The following is a 20,376-nucleotide window of genomic DNA, read 5'->3' on the forward strand; positions in this document are numbered from 1 at the left end:
GACCGGAAACGAGAAGAACCGATATCCCGGATGGTATAAGGCGGAAGTGACGGTGGGGGCGACACGGCGGGGGCTGGACAGCGCCGTACGTTGCACTCTGCATACTAATGTAGTGTTGAAATGCTCTAAAATTATTACGACTTTCTCGTGTGTACACCGTTCACATAAATGTGGTGTGGCTTAAGAACGTGAGAGTTGCTCAATGACCTGATTTTAGAGAAAATGACCACAAAGGTGGTTTATTTTACTGTGGGAGGAAGGCCCGAGCAGGCGGAATTCGCGACCGATTTCCCTGTAGATGAAGTCAAAGGTAGAATTTCAAAGTGTTTACATGTCCAGCTTGATTGCCTTCTTTTGTCGGATTATTATCAAGATCTTTGTGTTCCTAAGGTTATTTTGATACGCAGATCGCTACTTTCTAAGTTTCTTTTCTATTATTGGGACCATTTCAACCGCATTTTTTCTTTTGATTGATAATGGAAGTAAAATGTTTATGAACGAATCTATCTGCTTGTTCAGTTGACAGATCTTCATTTACTAGCGGCAACCATATCACGAACGCACCAGTGCGTTCTCGATTTCGCTGTTTTATTACATGCTTTGTTTTGCCATTCATGTTTTTGATTTTTTATTGTATTTTTCAGACTTGTTTCGCTGTGCCGCAGAAGCTGGCCCATATGATATTCTGAAACTCTACAACACGAAAGGAAATATAGTAAACATCTCGCCTTCCCTTCCACAAAACACACCAGATTCGCGGTATCGCCTGGAAGTTGTCGCAGCGAATTGTGCAAGCTGCGGCTTTTGCGGTAATTTTTTTCCTTCAAGCTGTTTTAATTGTTATGGCTTTAGAAATGAGTAGGCTGTCGGTTGTTATGACGCAAATCGTAAATCAGAAAATTTGTATTTCTCGCGGCTATTAGTGACAGAACCCTGCTGCTTTTCCGCGAGCATGTTACGTGGTATCTTGTGTTTTATTTGACAATACACCTAACAAATGTTCGATGGCTTTAGTTTATACGGCGTTTAGTAGTTTCAATTAAAAAATGTCTTTCGGCTATATTTTTCGCTTTCCGCATAACACACGCTATCTAGATTTTCAAAATATTGAGTTACATTTTTGACTTCTTGGTTTTTTTTTCATCCAAACATTCTATGAGTGTATGCAACGAAATGAGGCGAAATTCGTTTGACATTTTCTCGCAACCGAAATAAATTTTGTTTTTTTTAGTCGATCTATAGATCGATCAGCACAAATTCTTTGAAAATGATAAAAAAAAAGTCGGATTGAGCGTATCGTATCAATTTGATCTGACCTGGCACACTTGATCGGAACTGGACAAGGTAAAATATTTCACTTCAAGCGAACTTGGCATGCAATGAAATTGCTCTAAGTCAACATTTATTTGACAATTCTTTGAGCGCAACGATTCTGTTTCAGGCCTTTTATCCCTCTAGTAGTTTTCAAACACCTGGAAGAGCGCTTTATTTTGTGAGATGTAAATAAAGCCTAAAGCCCTAACATTGTTTTAATTTTAAGAGCGAAAATATCCTTTCTTCTGTCGGTAACTATTACTTTCTTAATTGTTTCTGACGTTCAGAAATACAATTGTCGCTGACAAGTACGTATTAAAATTTAATTTTCTTTTTTGAATAAGCTCGACAGCTAAAAGCAATCACTCGATAGAGATCTAAAATTAAAACACAGAGTCATTTTTCAAGCTGTCATCGTATGGTCTCGGAATTTGCATATAAGTTGAAATATGTCTAATTGCGTAAATCTAAAAAGCTTCTAGTTGTAGAGATGCAAAGCTAATTGATTAGATTAGGTTTGGCTCATTGTTCTAAGCCGTGTTGTCTTGGTAACAATGAGAAAAAAATTGCTTGAACTGCCAATTAATTCGAAGAAATACTGCAGCAGACTGTGTACCATATGTTAGCAAGTTGGTGCTTGACAATATTTTAGTGAGACCCTCTCCAATTCACAGAATTCATTATGATAAAATTATGCTAACTTGTGTAAATTACTTTTGGTAACCCTGTTTGCTAACAAAGTGATTTTGGACATGAGGTACTTATTACAAGAGAAGTTTTATCCCCCCAATGGTTTCATGTCTTTATTACCTGTTTTGTTTATTGTTTGTTATAAGAAGAATGGAATGTCTTTGGTAACCACATAAGCTCTTGAAAAGTCAACAATCCGTTGGAGGAGTCATTATCAGCTCCTTGACAAGAAAAGAACATCTCTAAACATCAGGAAAATTTTTGAAATATTTCATTCTGATAAAAATCTTTTGACACTCTTTTCATTATAGGTACTTTGGATTTGATAAATGAATGTGTTTCTACAACAAACCATACTTTTAAACTACATCTATGTGTTATGGAAGCTTATAAACTATCTATTGTTATGGAAATATTCTGAGTAAGAAGCAAACCAGAGCATTGATAACATGGGATCTTTAAACAAATTATTTTTTACCAGAAAGTCCTTTTGGAACAAACAAATCACTGTGATATGTAAATCACCCTTTTCCCCAAGAGGAATCACACTGAATAAATACAAATGAATAGAGAAAATTTGAAGAAAAGATAAAAATTTTAAACCCTGCTGTTCTCTGTAAACAGAAAACAGCTCTTTTGTTAGCAAGTATTAAAATTGAAGATTTAAGTATCGCAGGGAAGTTTTTTTTTTTTACAGAGTTCAGTTGTCATTTTATTCCCATAATGAAAAGAAAAGCCTGATAAAAGAGACAGTCCTATTTTATAGACTCAATAATTTAGACAAATTTTAGAATAAATTTTAGGATGAAAGAACTAAACAGCCGTAGAAGGTTCTTTCCTTTATAGAGGCAATTTAGGAATTGTTTGACCTCTTTGTTTGCTTTTCATGACATGTCCTCTACCCCATGTCCCTCATGATGCACAGCTGCTCACTCTTACCCTTCATGCAATCCCTTAACCCATTTATGATGAAGCCCTTGCCCTTTACTCCTTTCCTGTACCCTTTTCATGTGCCTCTCCTCTGAATTCTACACACTTTTCTCCCTTCATATCATTTGGTTCTGACAAGGAGAATCTGATTAATGATCAGGAGACAATTGCGCTAATTAGTGTGTGAACAGGAGACAATCGCGTTAATCAGTGGGATCATGGCATTCATGAGAATTTTTTGCACTAAGTGATCCTTTTGTGCTATTTGCGATCGACCATTTTCGTATATATTAGTTATAGTTTAGTATTCTGTTCGTATTAAGTTTTCTTCATTCCTCGGAGAGTGTGGTTCGCTTAAGGTTTGGGCCTGTAATCGAGTGAAATAGAATAAAATGTTTTTCTGGTGAACAATTAGTGATCAGGAGCTTCTGAAATTGGTGATCATTACCTTAATTCTCATAACCATTATATTTGATTCAAGGGTGTACTGTAAAGAGAAATTAGAAGCCAGTCACTCTCAAGGGATAGAGGATTAAAATGTGATATGTGATAACATTAATCTGATGTCCCTTTGCACTGCCATTTTTTCATGTTTGCTAGTTGTGCTTTGCTGTTTCTACATGAAAGTAACCTGTTCTGCTTTTGCCAAGCATGTAAGATTTTGTTCACTTTTCCTCTCCCACAGTAGACATTAATTGCAGGGAAAAGGCCGCCAAAACTATTCTTTGCGAGTCCTGCAAGAGCACCTTCAAATGCACCATGGTGTGAGCTCAAATGAAGCTGAAGCAGCAAGGTTCATGCTATTTTACATGAAATGTGAAGGGCAAGCTGATGTTTGCCATTTCATGTAAACGTGGTGCTAAATCTCATTAATATCAAAGTATGCTTAAAAAAAGTACACAGCATGATATTCCTGCTCTCTTTGCATGTTCCTTTTATAAGTTTCAACTTGAACCCACCTGGCACTCTTATTGGAGAGTTCTACAAAGTTGTTCTCTAAAAAGAAACACTCAGTTGTGCAGATTGAGACTGGTATCAAAAATCTAAGGTAAAATCTAAGATGGTCAGTTCTTGAAAGCCTAATGTAACAGCAAAGGTACACAGGTTACCCAATGCAAAACTTGCTTGCAGGGCTCAACACTAACTTTTCAACTTACCAGCCAAGTGGCTAGTGACATCTTAGATGTTTTTAGATGTTATGATGATTTCAGTCTGTTTACTAGCCAAACTGGCTAGTGGAAGTTGAAAACCAGTAGCCAAAACTGAATATCTACTAGTCTGTGGCTAATGGGCTACCATTAGTGTGGAGCCCTGCACTTGTGGTGACTAGGCTCTGCTGAGGCACAGCCCTGTTTTATATTGTTCCTTCTCCTTGGTGTATGTAAACTGGATTGGACCCTATGTGAAATCTTTTCAATCACAATTTGAACTCTGTACTTGTAAATTTTGTACTCGGTAAGCACTTCAATGCATGATTTGTGTTTCTCCCAGATTCGGAGTCAGGATGTTCACTAGAAGTCGTAGAAGCAAGGTAACTTAATTTAACCTAATTAGCCCCTCAACTCCCAAGATCTCATTTTATTTTATTTTAATAATTCTCCTCACTGTCTGCCATAGAATTCTTATGATGTTAGTTTGGAGAATTAGGTAGTGGATCAACTCATACTCTCCTAATTTATATTTTCTTTATTCTCATCACTTGTCTGTTTGATATTGTGTTGATATTGCAGTAAATGGTTTGAACCCAGGGGTAACATGTGAAGGTGTAGTCTGATCGTCCGGGTGAGTGTAGTCCTGAGAAGGACTGTTGTCGGTGGCAGTGACTGACGTTTGGACAACCTGTGCGGAAGTCATCATCAGAGTCAAGTGAGTGATTGTTGTCAGTAGAACAATCACTGACAACAATCACTCACTTGACTCTGATGATGACTTCCGCACAGGTTGTCCAAACGTCAGTCACTGCCACCGACAACAGTCCTTCTCAGGACTACACTCACCCGGACGATCAGACTACACCTTCATGTGTTGATATTGTAAGGAGAAATTCTGTCTTGGTCACTCAACATGTTTAAAGGGTTATATGTATAAAGCTGTGTAAGGAGAGTGATTTCCAATAACTTTTTTAAAAATGCTTCTGCCTAATGAAAACAAATTGGAAAAAAGTATCAAATTATAGGAAATCTCGTCATAGTTATGTCTAGACATTGTGCTTTCAAGAAAATTTGTGTTCCATATTTATTTTTTAATTTTTTTATTTATGTGTATGTTGTTAACTATCTAAATGTACATGAAAATCTCAAATGGTACTGCTTCCAATCTCCCTGACAATAGATGGTGCATTTTATATTGTGTTACTTATTTCATTTGCTTTTTTCCATTTCATTGCATCAGACTTCAGGCATTGGAAAAAAGTTTCATCTTAGAAAATGGAGAAACATCTTCAGTTGTTCAAGATATAAAACTGAAAGTTGATTCTTTTAGAGAAAAGCTTGAGGTTTGTATTAAATTTTTTGGATGAATGAGTGAATGTCGCCAACAACAGAAAATAACACAAGGATTTATTTACCTCTTTTTAGCTCTTTAACCCCCAAGAGCTGATTGTGGATTCTCCCCTCTAGATACTACACATTTCCTTGTAAATTAGTGACAAGAATTTGGTGTGAGATCAAAGTACTTAGCGACTTCTTCCTGATGAGTTTGAGTATTCTCATTACCTGTTTGCTGGATAATGTATGGATATTATCTGGGAATTTAATTAATGGTTGTAAAGTTATCTTTACTTCCAAATTTAGTTTTAAAAAAAGATTTTTTTTTTTCTCACCTTGTAGAGTGTTGAACACCTTAGCTGGTTAGGCCTGTTTAAAGAAATGTCAAGGTAAAAACAATAATAAACTCTGCCTTTACTAAGTGCTTCAATTTCTGGCGAGAAGAGAGAATGAGCTGATAATACTAATGATTGATTTTTCTCATTCTCAGTGGCACTTCCAAGAGACCATCATCTGAGAAACACAGTTTACGAAGAAGGACTTCCACTGAACTGAATTCTGTGCTTGAGAAATTTAAAAAAATGTCGTAAGTGGAAATCCAGTGTTGCATGATAACCTGAATTAATTCTGTATTATTTTGATTGGTTCTTACTTATATATTGCAGGGTTCTTGTGCTACTAGAAAATCCTTGAAAGTCCTTGAATTTAATTTTTTATTTTCAAGGACTTGAAAACCCTTGAATTTAGACTCAGTCCTTGAAAATTTCTGAAAATTCCTTGAAAATAAGTGCAGATGAATCAAAGTCGAAGTTTTCTTTTCTTTATGGCATTGAAAGTGTAAATTTCTAGCACAAATCGTGAAAACAAGTCTTTCTTTCAAATCCTGCATTGCATTATGATGTTTGACATGTGATTTATATATATTTTGTACCTGATTGGTGCATTAAAAATAACCTTGGGTACCTAGCATGCGATCACTCTAATGTGCAGACTTGAAGTCAGGCTTGTTGGACTTTTATCTGTTACTTTTAACAATAAAATTAATAGCAATATTTTTTATTGCTATTAGCTCTTATTTGATGCAAAAGGTCCTTGAATTTGAGAGCCAAGGTCCCTGAAAATGGTCTAAAAGTCCTTGAAAGTCCTTGAATAGGCCATTTTACAGTTGTGTACTCAGTTGCCAAGCCTTTGATTCAGAGTGAGGCTGAAGGTGACCTTGTTGTGATAGAGACCTGTATCTAGTTAGCATGATAAAAAAGTGATTTACATTTGAAAGGCAGCAAGGTTTATATCATAACAAGGTCAACCCTAGCCTCACTCCTGTTCAAAGGCTTGGCAACCAAGCACACAACTGTAAAATGGACTATTGGGTTCCTGAAAAAGTGCAAGAACCCTGCCATTGGAGGACAGATGCATAAATGATGTTACCATAAACAGAATATTGCTTTTTATACAAAACATGTAGATTCCATGTTGCCATGGGTCTACATACAATAATGGTAATAATAATAAATCAAAGATGATGTCAATGGTGCTGCATCTGCAGACATTATGACATCTTTTGTGCTCCATTACTGAACAGACACAAGGCAGCTTAGAAGTTATCTATTTGTTAATATTTAATGCCGTGTTAAGATTAAGACCTTCAGTGGATATAAGGGCTCTTTATATGGACATAAATGTGAGTTGGACATTTTCTCCTTTCCTTGTAGGAATGCAGAACTTACTGATGAAACAAGAAACCTCTTGAGGAAACCTTCTTTTGATAATTGGTAGGGAATAAGGAGCTCTCGCAACTGTACATATAATAACCACATTTAGTTCTAATTAAATGTAAGTACAGGTTTTTATTTAAAGTATATAACACAGGGTTTTCCTTTTCAAAGAAAGTTGAAGTCGGATGAAAGGGAAGCAGGCGGAGACAATTTGGGCGAGTAGCGCCCAGCCTGAGTGGCGAAGGCGCGAACAGCTAGGGGGTCCGGGGGCAGCCCCCCCCCCCGGGAAATTTTAAACATTTGAGCGCTCTGAGATGCAATCTGGTGCATTTTGGGTGCTTAAATTAAGGAAATGAACAGGCTTAACAACACAAGAAATGACAATGTATTTGATAAAATGCAGACCTTTTCTAGCACGTTGATTGGCAATACCGGGCACATTGCTTATAAATATTAATGTAAAACAACACTCGAATCGATCTGGAAGAATTTCACATAAAGATATATTGACACAGAAATCAAAGGTAAACAAAAATACGAACATCACAGAAAATATTTCGCAATTAATTGCATCCCACACGATCGCCTGAGACTTACTTTACTTCGGACTTGGCCCAAGATAATATTTGTGATGCTTTGGCTTAGTGAGAATAAGTAGTTCCCAGTTAAAGTATATCTGTTTTAACTAAAACAGTTAAAAGCGGATAAATCAAGAAGATAATCGACCTTTCAAATAGTAATTTATTTAAATGCAAAAATTGAATAATTTACGTATCTTTAAGCTTGAAGGGATGCCAGTGATACATGACTTGACCGCGCAAACTTGTACTGAATGTCACGTACCAGTACACGCGCAAAAATTCTACTTCGTTTTTTGCTGAAATATGTACTTTTTATCGATTTCCGTTTCTTATACGTCATTGTCAGACAACATACAAAGTGTTTATTATTTATCTCAAATATTTTAAATTATATAACAGCAAGGACTCTTTTAGTCGCCGGCGACGGAGCCGTTCGCAGGCGGCGAAAATCGCCGGTCGCCGGCCGAAAAGGAAAACCCTGATAACATAATGGTAAATATGTATGATGCACGATCCTCACAGTAGAGAGCGCTATTTATGCAATAGCGAAAATCAGACCTGAAAAAAATCAGGCCTGTACGGGATCCCGTACAGGCCTGATTTTTTACAGGTCTGATTTTTGCTATTGCATAAATAGTGCTCTCTACTGTGAGGATCATGCATTATATGTATCTAATACTGCAGTTCAAAATATATGAACTTCATATATTCATTGTATAATGGTAAATACACAAGACAAGGCATTACAAGAATGCTAGATATCTACTTGAACAAGTTGGGGCTATAGGGCAGCTTTTTTCTACAATTGTGATGACTTTTGCTTAAGTACATATGAAAATCTTGTTTTCATGGGTTCTAGATTTAAGGTTTTTTTTTTCTACAGGCAATGGGAAGATGCAGAGATGTTATACCTCCTTCAACAGATGTACAAAGACTTAAACTTGATGGAAATATTTAACATCGAGGTAATTTTACTTACTAGTCAACTTTATTTTAAAAATATCAATCTCAGTACTTGTGTTTGCAAGAGTGTCAAGAACAGTTATGAATGTTAGGTTTGTTTGATGTTCCTTAAATGAAAATCCTCCTGGATCATCAATGAGGTTTCCAAATAGAGAATGAGAGAGTGTTTTTTGGAGCCTTGACTAATTTATTTTTAACTTATGAAATAATGCTTGCTTTTTGTTTTGGCAGACTCCCCTCCTTCAAAACTTCTTGTTTGAGGTTTTCAGGAATTACAATGCGACACCTTTTCATAACTTCCGCCATGCTTTCTGTGTGACACAGATGGTAAGAAAAGATGCAGAAATTAAATTATTTTCAATATCAGTCTCAATACTTGTGTTTGTAAGGGTATCAAGAACAGTTATGAATGTTAAGTTTGTTTGATGTTCCATGAAATCAATGTAAATCCCCCGGAAATTAAATTATTTTCAATATCAATCTCAGCACTTGTGGTTGTAAGAGTGTCAAGAACAGTTATATATGAATGTTAAGTTTGTTTGATGTTCCATAAATGTAAATCCTCCTGGATCATCGCCATGCTTTCTGTGTGACACAGATGATAAGTAAAGATGCAGAAATTTAAACTATTTTCAATATGATTTTCTCATTTAATGAAGTTGTGATGTGGAGAAACATTGTGTTGCATAGTGAACTTCATGTGTTGTCTGTCGTTTGTGTTTATAATACTAATATATATATATATACTAATACTATAATCTGTAATGAGGATGCCAACATCACAAAAGTGGTTTACAGGAGGGTCCTCTTAAGTTAAATACTAATACAAAGATAAAATACAAATAGCAACAAATAACTAATGCTAAATCTAAGAACTAATTAAAAATACTAATCACAAAGTATTAACTAAAAGTAATACTAGCAGAAGTCAATTAAAATTGAAAATTAAATTTGGACAGGCCACCTTTGAAGGCAGGCAGTAAGTTTGCATTTCTTAGTGAGATGTCTAAACCATTCCATATATCTGCACTAAAGTTAACTGACAACCAATGACCCCATCTTCTTGTGGCACTGGATTTTCGAACAAAAATCAAATGTATGGCTTAATATGTTTCAGATGTATGGCTTAATATGTTTCAGATGTATGGCTTAATATGTTTCAGTTGTATGGCTTAATATGTTTCAGTTGTATGGCTTAATATGTTTCAGATGTATGGCTTGATATGGTTGACACAAATCCCAGGCAAGGTTCAAAATGTGGATGTTCTTGTGATGCTGACATCTGCTTTGTGTCATGACCTGGACCACCCAGGCTATAACAATGCATATCAGGTGGGACACAAGCTAAAAATGGCTTCATGCATTATGTGCCTACCTTAGGGTAGGAATTTTGACATAAATTTTATGCAATGCCTCAGGTTTGGGACTTTAACTTTGCAGCTGTCTTGGAAGATCATATGAAGCTGGAAATGAAACAAGTCTGTTATCTTGGAATTCACTTGATTAAAACTAATCTGTCCCCAGGGGTATAATTGTGACATATAATAGATACTCAATGGTGGGAAATGTTCAAAGTCCCCTGAGGTCAACACCCCTTTCCACTTCCCCTATTCCCCATCCCGGAGTAAGCCATTTATAGACAACTACTACTGTCTGGAAAAGTGTGTTTTTGTGAGATTTGTGTGGACTTTTTCTCGATAACAGCTGCCTATGACAATTGTGGAAGCCACTCAATATGGATAGAGGTTTGCTCTTTTGCACCGACCACCCGCATATGTGATGAATTTCTTAATTTTGTTCAGGTCAATGCCAGAACAGAGCTGGCCATACGATACAATGATATCTCGCCACTGGAAAACCATCATTGTGCAGTAGCATTTGACATCATATCTCAGGTAGACATGACTGTGGACAGGAGTTATGTTTCTAAGAAAATGTAAAATTCAGATACAGGGCGCCATCACCCAAATAAGCCCACACACCTCTTAACTAGAGTGTCAAAAAAGCGCCCCTCTTGAATTGACGCGTCTCCCCCCCCCCCCCCCCCCTCCGCCCACAACTCCCTCATCTTCTTAATTTGTTGGGATACAAGGAAAATCCGTTGCTATTGCCACTTTATTTATAACTTTTAAGCTTTCACTATAGCTGTATCAGTACAAGAGAATAGTAATGTTTCTGTTCCTTTATTAGACAAGTCACTTCCCATAATTTCTATCGCCTTGTGCTTGCTGTTCTTCAGTGAAATGGTGCAATCCGTACTACAAGTCTGGGACAGTTTAAAAGTGGCCATTTTATTTTTCTTTATAGCCCCACTGTGATATCTTCAAGAATGTCAGCCAAGATGTTTTCAGGAAATTCCGCGAAGGAATGATCAAGTAAGCCCTACTGTAGTCAATTGAAAAACGCATCTCCATTTTTTTTTTTTTTTTTTTTTTAATATTTTCCTCCTACTCACGAAAACCAATGCATCTATAGTCCATTTTACAGTTGTGTGCTTGGTTGCCAAGCCTTTATGGGAGTGAGGCTAGGGATGACCTTGTTATGATACAAACCTTGCTGTCTTTCAAATGTAAATCACTTTGTTATCATGCTAACGAGATACAGGCCTCTATCACAACAAGGTCATCTTTAGCCTCACTCTGAATCAAAGGCTTGGCAACTAAGTACACAACTGTAAAATGGTCTATTGACGATTTTGTTTTATTTTCCTAGAAACTTTTATTGCTAAGCTAATGTGTGTCTGTTTTCACAATTTTTGTGTAGGTGTATTTTATCAACGGATATGGCAAGACATAACGAAATACTGAATAAATTCAAGGACATGTTGGCTGATGGTTTTAACTTTGAAAATGAAGCTCACAAGTCCATGGTGAGAGGACATTTTTGAACAAGAACGCGGTATATCGACAGCAGAACAGCTTGAACTAATATTCATACTCTTGTCACGTGGACGTGGGTGTGTAAACGAATTAAATTGTTTACATGCCAAAATGGAAAGGTGGCATTTTAGAAGAATGTTCAAGTTGCCATTCTTTTTCTTTATTTTGCTGCAAATTAATTTATTGGTTCCAATAGATAAATTTGCGAGTGTCGAAAGAATCCGAGACTTTTTTCTTTTTGTTTTACTTCGCTCTGTGATTGGTCCAGAAAACTCGCGCCACTCTCTTAACCAAGCAGATGCAAAACTGAAACCGATCACGGCTTGTTTACCCGCGTTTTCCTGTGCTTTAGGCTCTTTGGTTGTTTTTACTTTAAACACTCATTGGCTCTTCAAGGTATTTTCCTTTCTTCTGATTGGCCGTTGTAATTACTTTTAATTTCATTTGACGACACTTGATCGAAAAGCTCTCTAATTTCTCTATTTTTTTTTCCTTCTTAAGAATTTTTACCACAGTGATCTGTATTTTGCTTAAACAAAGAATTGGTCTTGACTAGTTTATTTTCCATTCTTATTACAGTTGATGCAGATTATGATCAAGGTATCAGATGTTTCTAATGAGGCCCGACCAATGGAGGTCGCGGAGCCATGGTTGGACTGCCTATTACAAGAGTTTTTTATTCAGGTTGGTTTGCTAGTTTAAAAAAGGAACGAACGCAGTAGTTCTTGTTTTAATGGAAATCGTTCTGGGGACAAAAAATCAGAAGAAAAAAGCGGAAAAACTGAAACCAGTGCTAAAAACTGACGTGCGTAATGGTATAATATAAGTGAATTAAAGGGCGGCGTGGGAAAAACTTGTAACTTTGCCCAAAAAGTTTTCAACTTTGTGCCTGGTGAAAGTGCGGGAAAGTTTGTAACTTTGTGAAAGAAGGCTGATAGTTTCTAAATAAACTGTTTGGGGCTGCGTCGGTGGGGGTAACGAAATAATTTGAATAGATCAACAAAGTTGAAATGATAAATGGGCCAACGTTACGATTATAAAAACTGACGTTCCGAGCGTTAGCTCTTCGTCGGAGCGAATAGAGGAATTGTGGGTTGTGTGTGCTTTTAAAGGCAGAAAATGGAGCTACGTTGTAGGTGGGAACATGGCAACGAGAAAAACACGAATAAATTAGTGGAATGAAAAGCGTTCGTTGATACCTGTGGGATTTAGACTGCCGGTCGGTCGGATTTAGACTGGCAGTCTGATTCCCACCGGTATCAACGAACGCTTTTCAATCCACTAATTTATTCGTGTTTTTCTCGTTGCCATGTTCCCACCAATAACGTAGCTCAATTTTGTGCCTTTAAAAGCACACACAACCCACAATTCCTCTATTCGCTCCGAAGGGCTAACGCTCGAAACGTCAGTTTTTATAATCGTAACGGTGGCCCATTTACCATTTCAACTTTGTTGATATATTCAAATATTTTGTAACTTTGTGTCTGGTGAAAGCGAGGGAAAAGTTTGTAACTTGGTGCCTGGGGAAAGCCCAGGAAAGTTTGTAACTTTGTGTCTGGTGAAAGCGCGGGAAAAGCTTGTAACTTAGTGCCTGGTGAAAGCGCGGGAAAACATATTGCCAGTTGGCGTGGGAGGAGCAGGAATTTTAAAAGGTATCAGGATGCAAAAGGTTAAACTATCTTTAAAGAAAAATCGCTTTTTCCTTTCTCTTTCCTCGTTAGAGTGATGTTGAAAAGCTAGAGGGACTGCCAGTGGCACCATTCATGGACAGAGACAAGGTTATCTGTCATGTCGTAGTTGATATGCCTTGTAATAAATTTGTTCTGTTTATGTTCTTCTATAGTAACTTGCGCCAGATTGGGAACCAGCTTGCAATATCCATTCACTAAGAACAGCGGTTTAATTTTCAGTTGCCTTTAGGGAATTGGTAGATTAACGTTACCGGCTTTGCATGGACTGTTGCAGGTCACCAAACCGTCAGCTCAGATAGGCTTCATTCGATTTGTGCTGATACCATTGTTTGAGGCTCTTGGACAACTCTTCCCAGTTTTAGAGGTAACAGGTTTATTTATGGGCTCTACCCTCACAGCGATTAGTAACCGGTTTCACTTCATTATTCTTATCTAAAAAATGCGTTTGGTCTTTTCCAGGAGCCACTCATTGCGCCAGTTCGAAAGGCTCTAAACTACTACACCCACATGGGCAAGACAATGGAGGAGGAACTCAAGAAACAGGAGAAGAAACACTCCAGGGAAGAAAATCAAGAAAAAATAGAAACGATACAGCAAAAAGTGGACAAAGAAACGGCGGAGGATAAACAGGAGTCGATGGAAACAAAGGAAGAAAAACTCCCGCTGAAAGAAAAACAAAAAGACAATAATGTGGAATCCCAAGAAAAACTCAAGCAACATTAGTTACCGCAAAGTATCTTGGGTATAAGAGGCTGTGTTCGTTGTTATCAGCCTCGTAGTTTAGCAATAAGTCAAGGGCGGGTTATGTAAAAGCTTTATTTTGATGGAAATGCGGGCGGGGCCGAAAACTGTCGAATGGTATACTCTGCGCAAATATTAATTAAGACTTTAATGTAGGTTATGAAAGTTTGAAAACTTTTATGGCTTGTCGAAACTGTTTATACAGTAGAGCTTTATTTTGGAGGTAGAAGTTTACACCCAATAGAATCTCTTCGCGTGCGATAGTCGGCCGGATATTGCAAACCATCCAAGATCATCCGATGTCGCTTTCAAATTATCTTCTCTGATTGGTTAATGAAGTGAGGAATACACGTCGTTACAATTCCCGATGGCCGTCACGTGACTTACCTCTACCGCTGAGTCTGCGGGCGCCTTTTTCAGGAAATGATTATGTGTTAATTTGCTTCATATTTATTAAGGAATATTTACAATGGTATTTTCGTACCCAAGCGTTCGTTCTTACATTGAAAGCAATATATTCGTACAGAATTGTTTTCGTATTCAAAGTTCTATACACGTATGCTGATAGGCCCGTTTAAACGAAATCAACATTTGACCAACATTCGTTCAACAAGAGTTGAACGGATGTTGGTCAAATGTTGGACGCAAAAGCAAAGTCGCTTGGAGGGCTTTCAAACGGTTTACAAAGGTAAAGTTGAATCGATGTTGATTGAAAGGTTGAACCGATTTGAACTTGGTTCAACACGCTTTCAACAAATTTCAACATTTTTCACGTTTTCAGCTATGTTGGACGGCCTGTTCAAACGCACTGAACATTTGATTCAACAAAGTGTTGAATGCGTGTTGAAGCAAATGTTGACACCGTTTAAATGGGCCTGAATAGGTTACATCATGAAATGTCGTTACCCGAGTTATTCAAAGCTATATTAGGTTGTTAAGGATGCGTCTAACCCCCAGAGAAAAGTGGTTTTAGCGTTAGAGAAGATTAGAATGTTCTCTAACATGAATAAAACGTTTATGGTGGCGCGAACAGCATCAGTTTGTTTGAAAAGTCAAGATGAACGAGTATAGGGATTCTTTGGATTTGATTTAAACCCAGGTTTTACTTGCTACTTGGATTTTTCTCTGCGCGGCCATCAATATTAAGGCTGACCAAGATTTTACATTTTCGCTAAATTTGTGTAGGGAAATGGAAGTGGTGTGGGTGCTGCGGGTGGAGGGCACAGTCATGCGCATGCGCAATCCACTTAAACAAGAAAATACTTCGCAAATAATTTGGCAACTTTGCAACTGACAATAGTTTAGAGAGCAAATCAGACGATCTGTATTATCACAGTGCCTGTTATATCAAGTATTGGTTTTGGTGCTATTAAACTCTAAAAATAAGCTTATTCAGTTTCTGTTTCAGTTTTAGTACTTGATTTTATTTGATTAAGACAATGATCAATAATGGAAGAGATCGTTGGCTAAGGTAGAAAGAGAACATGTTAAGTACTATTTCTGTGTTATTTTTTAAAACTAATTTCCATGTTATTCTTTTTAAATTATATTACACGCACGAGTGAGACATCATGCGCGCGCAAAAGCGAGAGTCGCCCGCGTTTTACCCGCCTGTTAGGTTTTTCGCTTTCAGTGCTTGGTTATTTCGAACACGAAGTCCACGAGAAACACAGAAACCCCCATGCCGAAAAGAATTCCAACTTGTAAAAACATATAGCCGATGCTGGTTGCCAGGCCCTCTTCTTGTTTCTTTTCTGGTTGGCCTGGGGCTAAGAGCATCATGGCAGCGCACAGTCCGTAGCCATTAACCAATCCGAGCAGACCAACTGTGAGATACGCCACCCAATTAGCTTGCAGTTTGCGATCACATGGCTCGAAGTAAATTAACAGGATCGGTATAGCAATAACAAGCTGAACCAAGCAATTGCCGAGGATCGATTTCTTGTTGTAGAAGATTCCCAAAATTGGAAGATTTTTTCCGATGGCGTCTGCAACTGAGTAGCAGCCGAAGAGAATGACGATAAACCAACCCGTCTGATCGCTAGACTTTAATCCGCTGCTCGGTGAAACGGGGGCGGTTGGATCATCATCAGATGACACGGTGAGGTTGTGAGTAGAAGACGAGCAGTTGTAGTTTCCGTGGAACTGAGAGGTGATGCCCGGGAATAGAGAGTTAGATATCACAAGAGTCAGGCAAACTGTTGCAAGTGCAGCCCAGTTATTTCTGATGACTCTTTTCCGGGAGACGTCGCTGTAATCATCGCTGCGGAGCAAAGGCTGATGCTCGTTGTAATCATGAGAGGTGTTTAGACGTCCCCCTAGCGCGCGCGTAGTGGAGTTGACGCGCGCGCTTAAGATGGCGATGAGACAGCACGCTATAAGAATTATCAGATCCACCAACGCGACAAATAAGTATCCACTGAGACGAAAACCTTTATTCCTGTCTTGTAGATGTTCAAACGAGCCTTTGGAGATGCATCTGATGATAAACGTCGCTGCGAAAGCGCAAACGCCGCCAGACTGTGCCGCGTGAATTCCAAAAGTAGGGAAATGCTTTCCAACGAAACCGTAAAGAGCTCCGCCACCGATGTTTTGAACAACGGTTGCCACAAAGACGACAGCAATCACTGAACCAAATCGAGCTGGATTGGATAGAGCGTTTGCATTCAAAGGAGTAATAACTACCTCTACTAACAAGAGAATGGCAGAAGCTGTTAGCGTGACAACAAGTACAGTGAGATGGCTTCTCTTGGGTTGAAAAAATACCGTCAAAACCGCGCCAAAGCTTGCACCGACACCAACCGTGACTCCTAAATAAACTTCAGGTTTGTACTCATCTGGGAAAAAGTAATTGAAATAATCCGCTGCATTGAAGGTAAAGAACACTGCGCTTTGAACTGCAGCGCCAAGGAACCAACAAGAAAGGTAGAGCTTCCAAGGAATTTCCATCGCTGCCGTGTTGCGGCCACAGCTACCCAGTCTTAAAGTTCAAACAGAAGATCGAGATTCGCGTCTTGGCTGTGTGCAGAGAGGAGGCCGGGCATGTGCGAGAATAAAATACTTTTCACTTTGCTGGAGTTGTTCTCGCAACTAATTTATTTGATATGTATCACTTTTAAGGTGTCAAATGTGGTCAAAGTTCGAGGAAATTTCGTGGAAATGGACAAAATAACTGCTATTAGCTACGTGGGAGTTTTCCCAGAAGTATGAAACAATAGTTATGACAGAGACTTCCGTTCCACTATCGTTACAGATCTGAAAGGATTATTCGTGCTTCTTGATAAAAAAAAAAAAAAAAAAAAAAAACGAAGGTGAATGTTTTCGTTTCATCATTTTCAATCTTTCGCCGTCATCTCGCTTTTTATGGGTCCATGCTTGCTCCTTTTCGACCTTGGAGTGACCATCTCTAAAGTATTTTTACTCCGATATTCTGTTTTATTGTACCCTGAGGTAACTTCCAATGACGCAAAACTATGACTTAAGATGTTGTGACGTACTCCTAAATATTCCCAAGGGAAATTATACACCAAGGTCGGTTTTTGCAGAGCTATGCATAAGGCGAAACGGTTCCACGATTTCGATATTTTTATTTTCCATCCATTTTAGAAATATTGAAAGAGAAAATTTCTCTTTTGAACCTCATTAGAACGATTAAGATATTTCTGTTTCAGACCATTGAGATCTTATCAATTTACTTGCATTTTCTGTGCCAAAAGCCGAAAATTTCAGTTTATTTCCATTCGACCTAAGTAAGACAATTAAGAATGAGTTATGTCAAGGCTCAAAAGGTTTTAAAAATAGGAGTTGAAGTGCAGGTGGAAACCTTAAGCGAACGGTTATTCAAATGTTATTTAATTTGATTATTCGTTTTGTCATGACTATTTTATGAAACTCGCTACATTATCAATTCGCGAAGGACATAATTCCATTTCATGTCATTGCTGATGCATTTAAAATGGTAGTATGTGACCGCGTATGCAAAGGTTTGCAATCGAAATATGTCTCAAGGAGATGAAAATGTTTTAGAAAATTTGAAGTGTCAGTTACTGTGGAGCAATCGGTATATGGAGTCAGTGAGACAACACACCTTGCATTTGATACAGATAATTTATTATTTGTCAGAAAAAATCTTGCGACAGCTTTTGCAATGTTGTGTGTACATGTATAAACATACCGTGTGTCGAATTTTCCGGCAAAATATCTATATTCATTTTAACTGCTGATTGAGTGTGGTTAAATAACGTTTATTTTTTCCTAGTATTTTTGTCTCTTTTGTTATCTTAAACATTGTTTAATGCTGTCCTAGACTTAAATGATCGCTTCTAAAAAAATTTATTCAAAAACGACAAAACCTAAAGATGACTTTTCAACACCATCATAAAAACCACCAAAGAACCTTTCTAAAACTGGCCAGGGACGATGATACACAAACACAAAACTCTCGCAATCTGCATAAATGTTTGGCACTGCTAAGAAGAAAGCTAGCTCTTTTAGAAGATACTGCACTCCTTCATCCAGATCGACTTTATTTTCTGTCTGAGCAGATTCGTTTTCCTTGTCGGAACGTCCCTTCTCGCGGCCGCTTTTGAGACATCTTAACGCCGCCACGGTAGATTCTCTAACGTCATTATGGAAGTCACCATTCACCTCGTACAGGTTCTTGATATTCTCCAAGGCTTTGCCATATTCATAGCAGATTTCCACCTCCTCTGTCCATTTTATGAAGCTGTGGGACACATCGCAGAGGCCGCTTGTTTGAATGGCTTCGCTGCATTTGTTTCGCAAGCGATTTCCTTTAATGCGCGCGGACTTCTCGGGGTTTTTGGAACCTACAGCACGATAATTATGCTCGGATATTTTGTCCGGGATAAAGAGAAAGACCTGCAAAACAAAGATGATTTTTTTAGAGGCGTTTCTCGTTATTCTCTCAGATGAATCTGTTCAAATAAACTCACCCTTTCTGAGGTCTTTTTGGCCAAGTCGAACAATCGTTCGAGGGTTTCCACCTTGTAATAGTGCGGATTACCAGGGCTAATACCAAGAATCACGGTTCTCTTTTGAAGCTGATATCTTTCACCGTTAAGAATAGCCTGAGAAGTGCTCATAATTGACTCTCCAACCAACTAACTTCTGCTCGTGAATAACTTCCTTCGGTTAGATGGAACGTTCCACTCAACATCTACCTGCGTTCACACTTGTAAGATACCTTCACATTTAAACCCCCTCGTCTTTGTGTGTTTCTCAGTAATCAGTTTATTTTCGGAAATGATTATAAGGATCGACTGTCGACAATTGGCAAAAAGAAAAAACATTAAACAAACCTGGTCATTCACATGTCACGAGTTTTCAAAAAAGTTCTGGTGATTAAATTTCCGGGTAACTCGGCTGACGAGGCTGTTTTAAGAAGATCAGATTTCCCCTTTGCAGACAATGTTGCTAAAAAGGCATCGCAACCAGTGGTCATTTGGAGAAGTTAGGAGCTCTCGCAGGTCTTAAATCTCGGAATAAACTGAGCACTAGTTACAAGACAGTCCGGCAATCGCGATCGGGTGCATTGGCGCAGGAATCCAGAATATTCGAAGAATGGAAAGCACTTGGTCTTATTTGATATTTTTAACCGTTCAGAACAGTAAACAGTTAATTATCGGAAATGATTATAAGGATGGACTGTCGAAACTGTAGACAATTTGCAACAAAAAATTTTACACAAACCCGGGGATTAACATGTCACGAGTTTTAAAAAGAGTTCCGGTGAAAAATTTCCGGGAAACTCGGCTGACGTGGCTGTTTTAAGAAGATCAGATTTCCCTTTTGCAAACAATTTTGCGGCCGGAAAAGGCATTACAACCGATGGTGACTTGGAGAAGCTGGGAGCTCTCGCAGGTCTTAAGTAAACTGAGTACTAGGTATAAGACAGTCCGGCAATCGCGATCGAATGCATTGGCGCAGGATTTCAGAATGTTCGAAAAATGGAAAGCTTTTGGCCCTTTATTTTGATCATAGCTGATGGAATTTTTGAGCGTTCAGAACAGCTTCAGAATTGCTCATAATTGGCTACCGATGTTAATAATATGTCGTCCCGTCTGCTCGTGAAGAACTGCCTTCGGTTCGATGGAACGTTCCACTCAGTATCTTCCTGCGTTCACACCTAGATACCTTCACATTTTAACCCCGCCCCCTCCCCGTACGTCTTTGTGTAATTGTCAATTAATCATTAGTTTATTTTCGGAAATGATTATAAATTCGACTGTCGAAACCGAAGAAAATTTACAATAAAAAGTTTTTAGACAAACATGGTGATTAACATGTCACGAGTTTTCAAAAAGTTCCGGTCAAAACTTTCCGGGAAACTCGGCTGACGTGATTGGTTTAAGAAGATAAGATTT

General features: G+C 38.2%; 3 protein-coding genes across 7 annotated transcripts; 1 reads left to right on the top strand and 2 right to left on the bottom strand.

Annotated features, from left to right (window-relative positions):
* Positions 1–76: 76 nt before the first annotated feature.
* On the top strand, positions 77–15,381 carry LOC111343339 (high affinity cGMP-specific 3',5'-cyclic phosphodiesterase 9A). 5 transcript variants are annotated; one of them, XM_088729753.1, is made up of 17 exons: positions 80–310; positions 645–809; positions 4,426–4,465; positions 5,326–5,428; positions 5,763–5,809; positions 5,911–6,006; positions 7,133–7,192; positions 8,600–8,681; positions 8,911–9,006; positions 9,889–10,011; positions 10,482–10,574; positions 10,987–11,054; positions 11,443–11,548; positions 12,138–12,242; positions 13,280–13,336; positions 13,479–13,613; positions 13,709–15,381. In XM_088729753.1, exons 1-17 carry the CDS (start codon positions 223–225, stop codon positions 13,970–13,972), a joined length of 1,728 nt encoding a protein of 575 aa, XP_088585879.1. In that variant the 5' UTR covers positions 80–222; the 3' UTR covers positions 13,973–15,381. The 5 variants fall into 5 exon arrangements, with proteins under 5 accessions (XP_088585883.1, XP_088585882.1, XP_088585881.1 ...); XM_088729754.1 differs by having other exon boundaries at positions 82–310; positions 13,524–13,613; XM_088729757.1 differs by lacking the exon at positions 13,709–15,381 and having other exon boundaries at positions 77–310; positions 13,469–13,589.
* On the bottom strand, positions 13,893–17,225 carry LOC148724664 (uncharacterized). The gene has a single exon (XM_088729774.1). The coding sequence runs from the start codon at positions 16,937–16,939 to the stop codon at positions 15,620–15,622; it is 1,320 nt and encodes a 439-aa protein (XP_088585900.1). The 5' UTR covers positions 16,940–17,225; the 3' UTR covers positions 13,893–15,619.
* Positions 17,226–17,590: 365 nt separating this feature from the next.
* On the bottom strand, positions 17,591–20,360 carry LOC148724665 (uncharacterized). The gene is made up of 2 exons (XM_088729795.1): positions 18,946–20,360; positions 17,591–18,871 (listed from the first exon to the last, which is right to left on the bottom strand). Exons 1-2 carry the CDS (start codon positions 19,093–19,095, stop codon positions 18,323–18,325), a joined length of 699 nt encoding a protein of 232 aa, XP_088585921.1. The 5' UTR covers positions 19,096–20,360; the 3' UTR covers positions 17,591–18,322.
* Positions 20,361–20,376: the final 16 nt, after the last annotated feature.

Source organism: Stylophora pistillata, chromosome 8, assembly GCF_964205215.1.
Source record: "Stylophora pistillata chromosome 8, jaStyPist1.2, whole genome shotgun sequence".
NCBI classification, from domain to species: Eukaryota; Metazoa; Cnidaria; class Anthozoa; order Scleractinia; family Pocilloporidae; genus Stylophora; species Stylophora pistillata.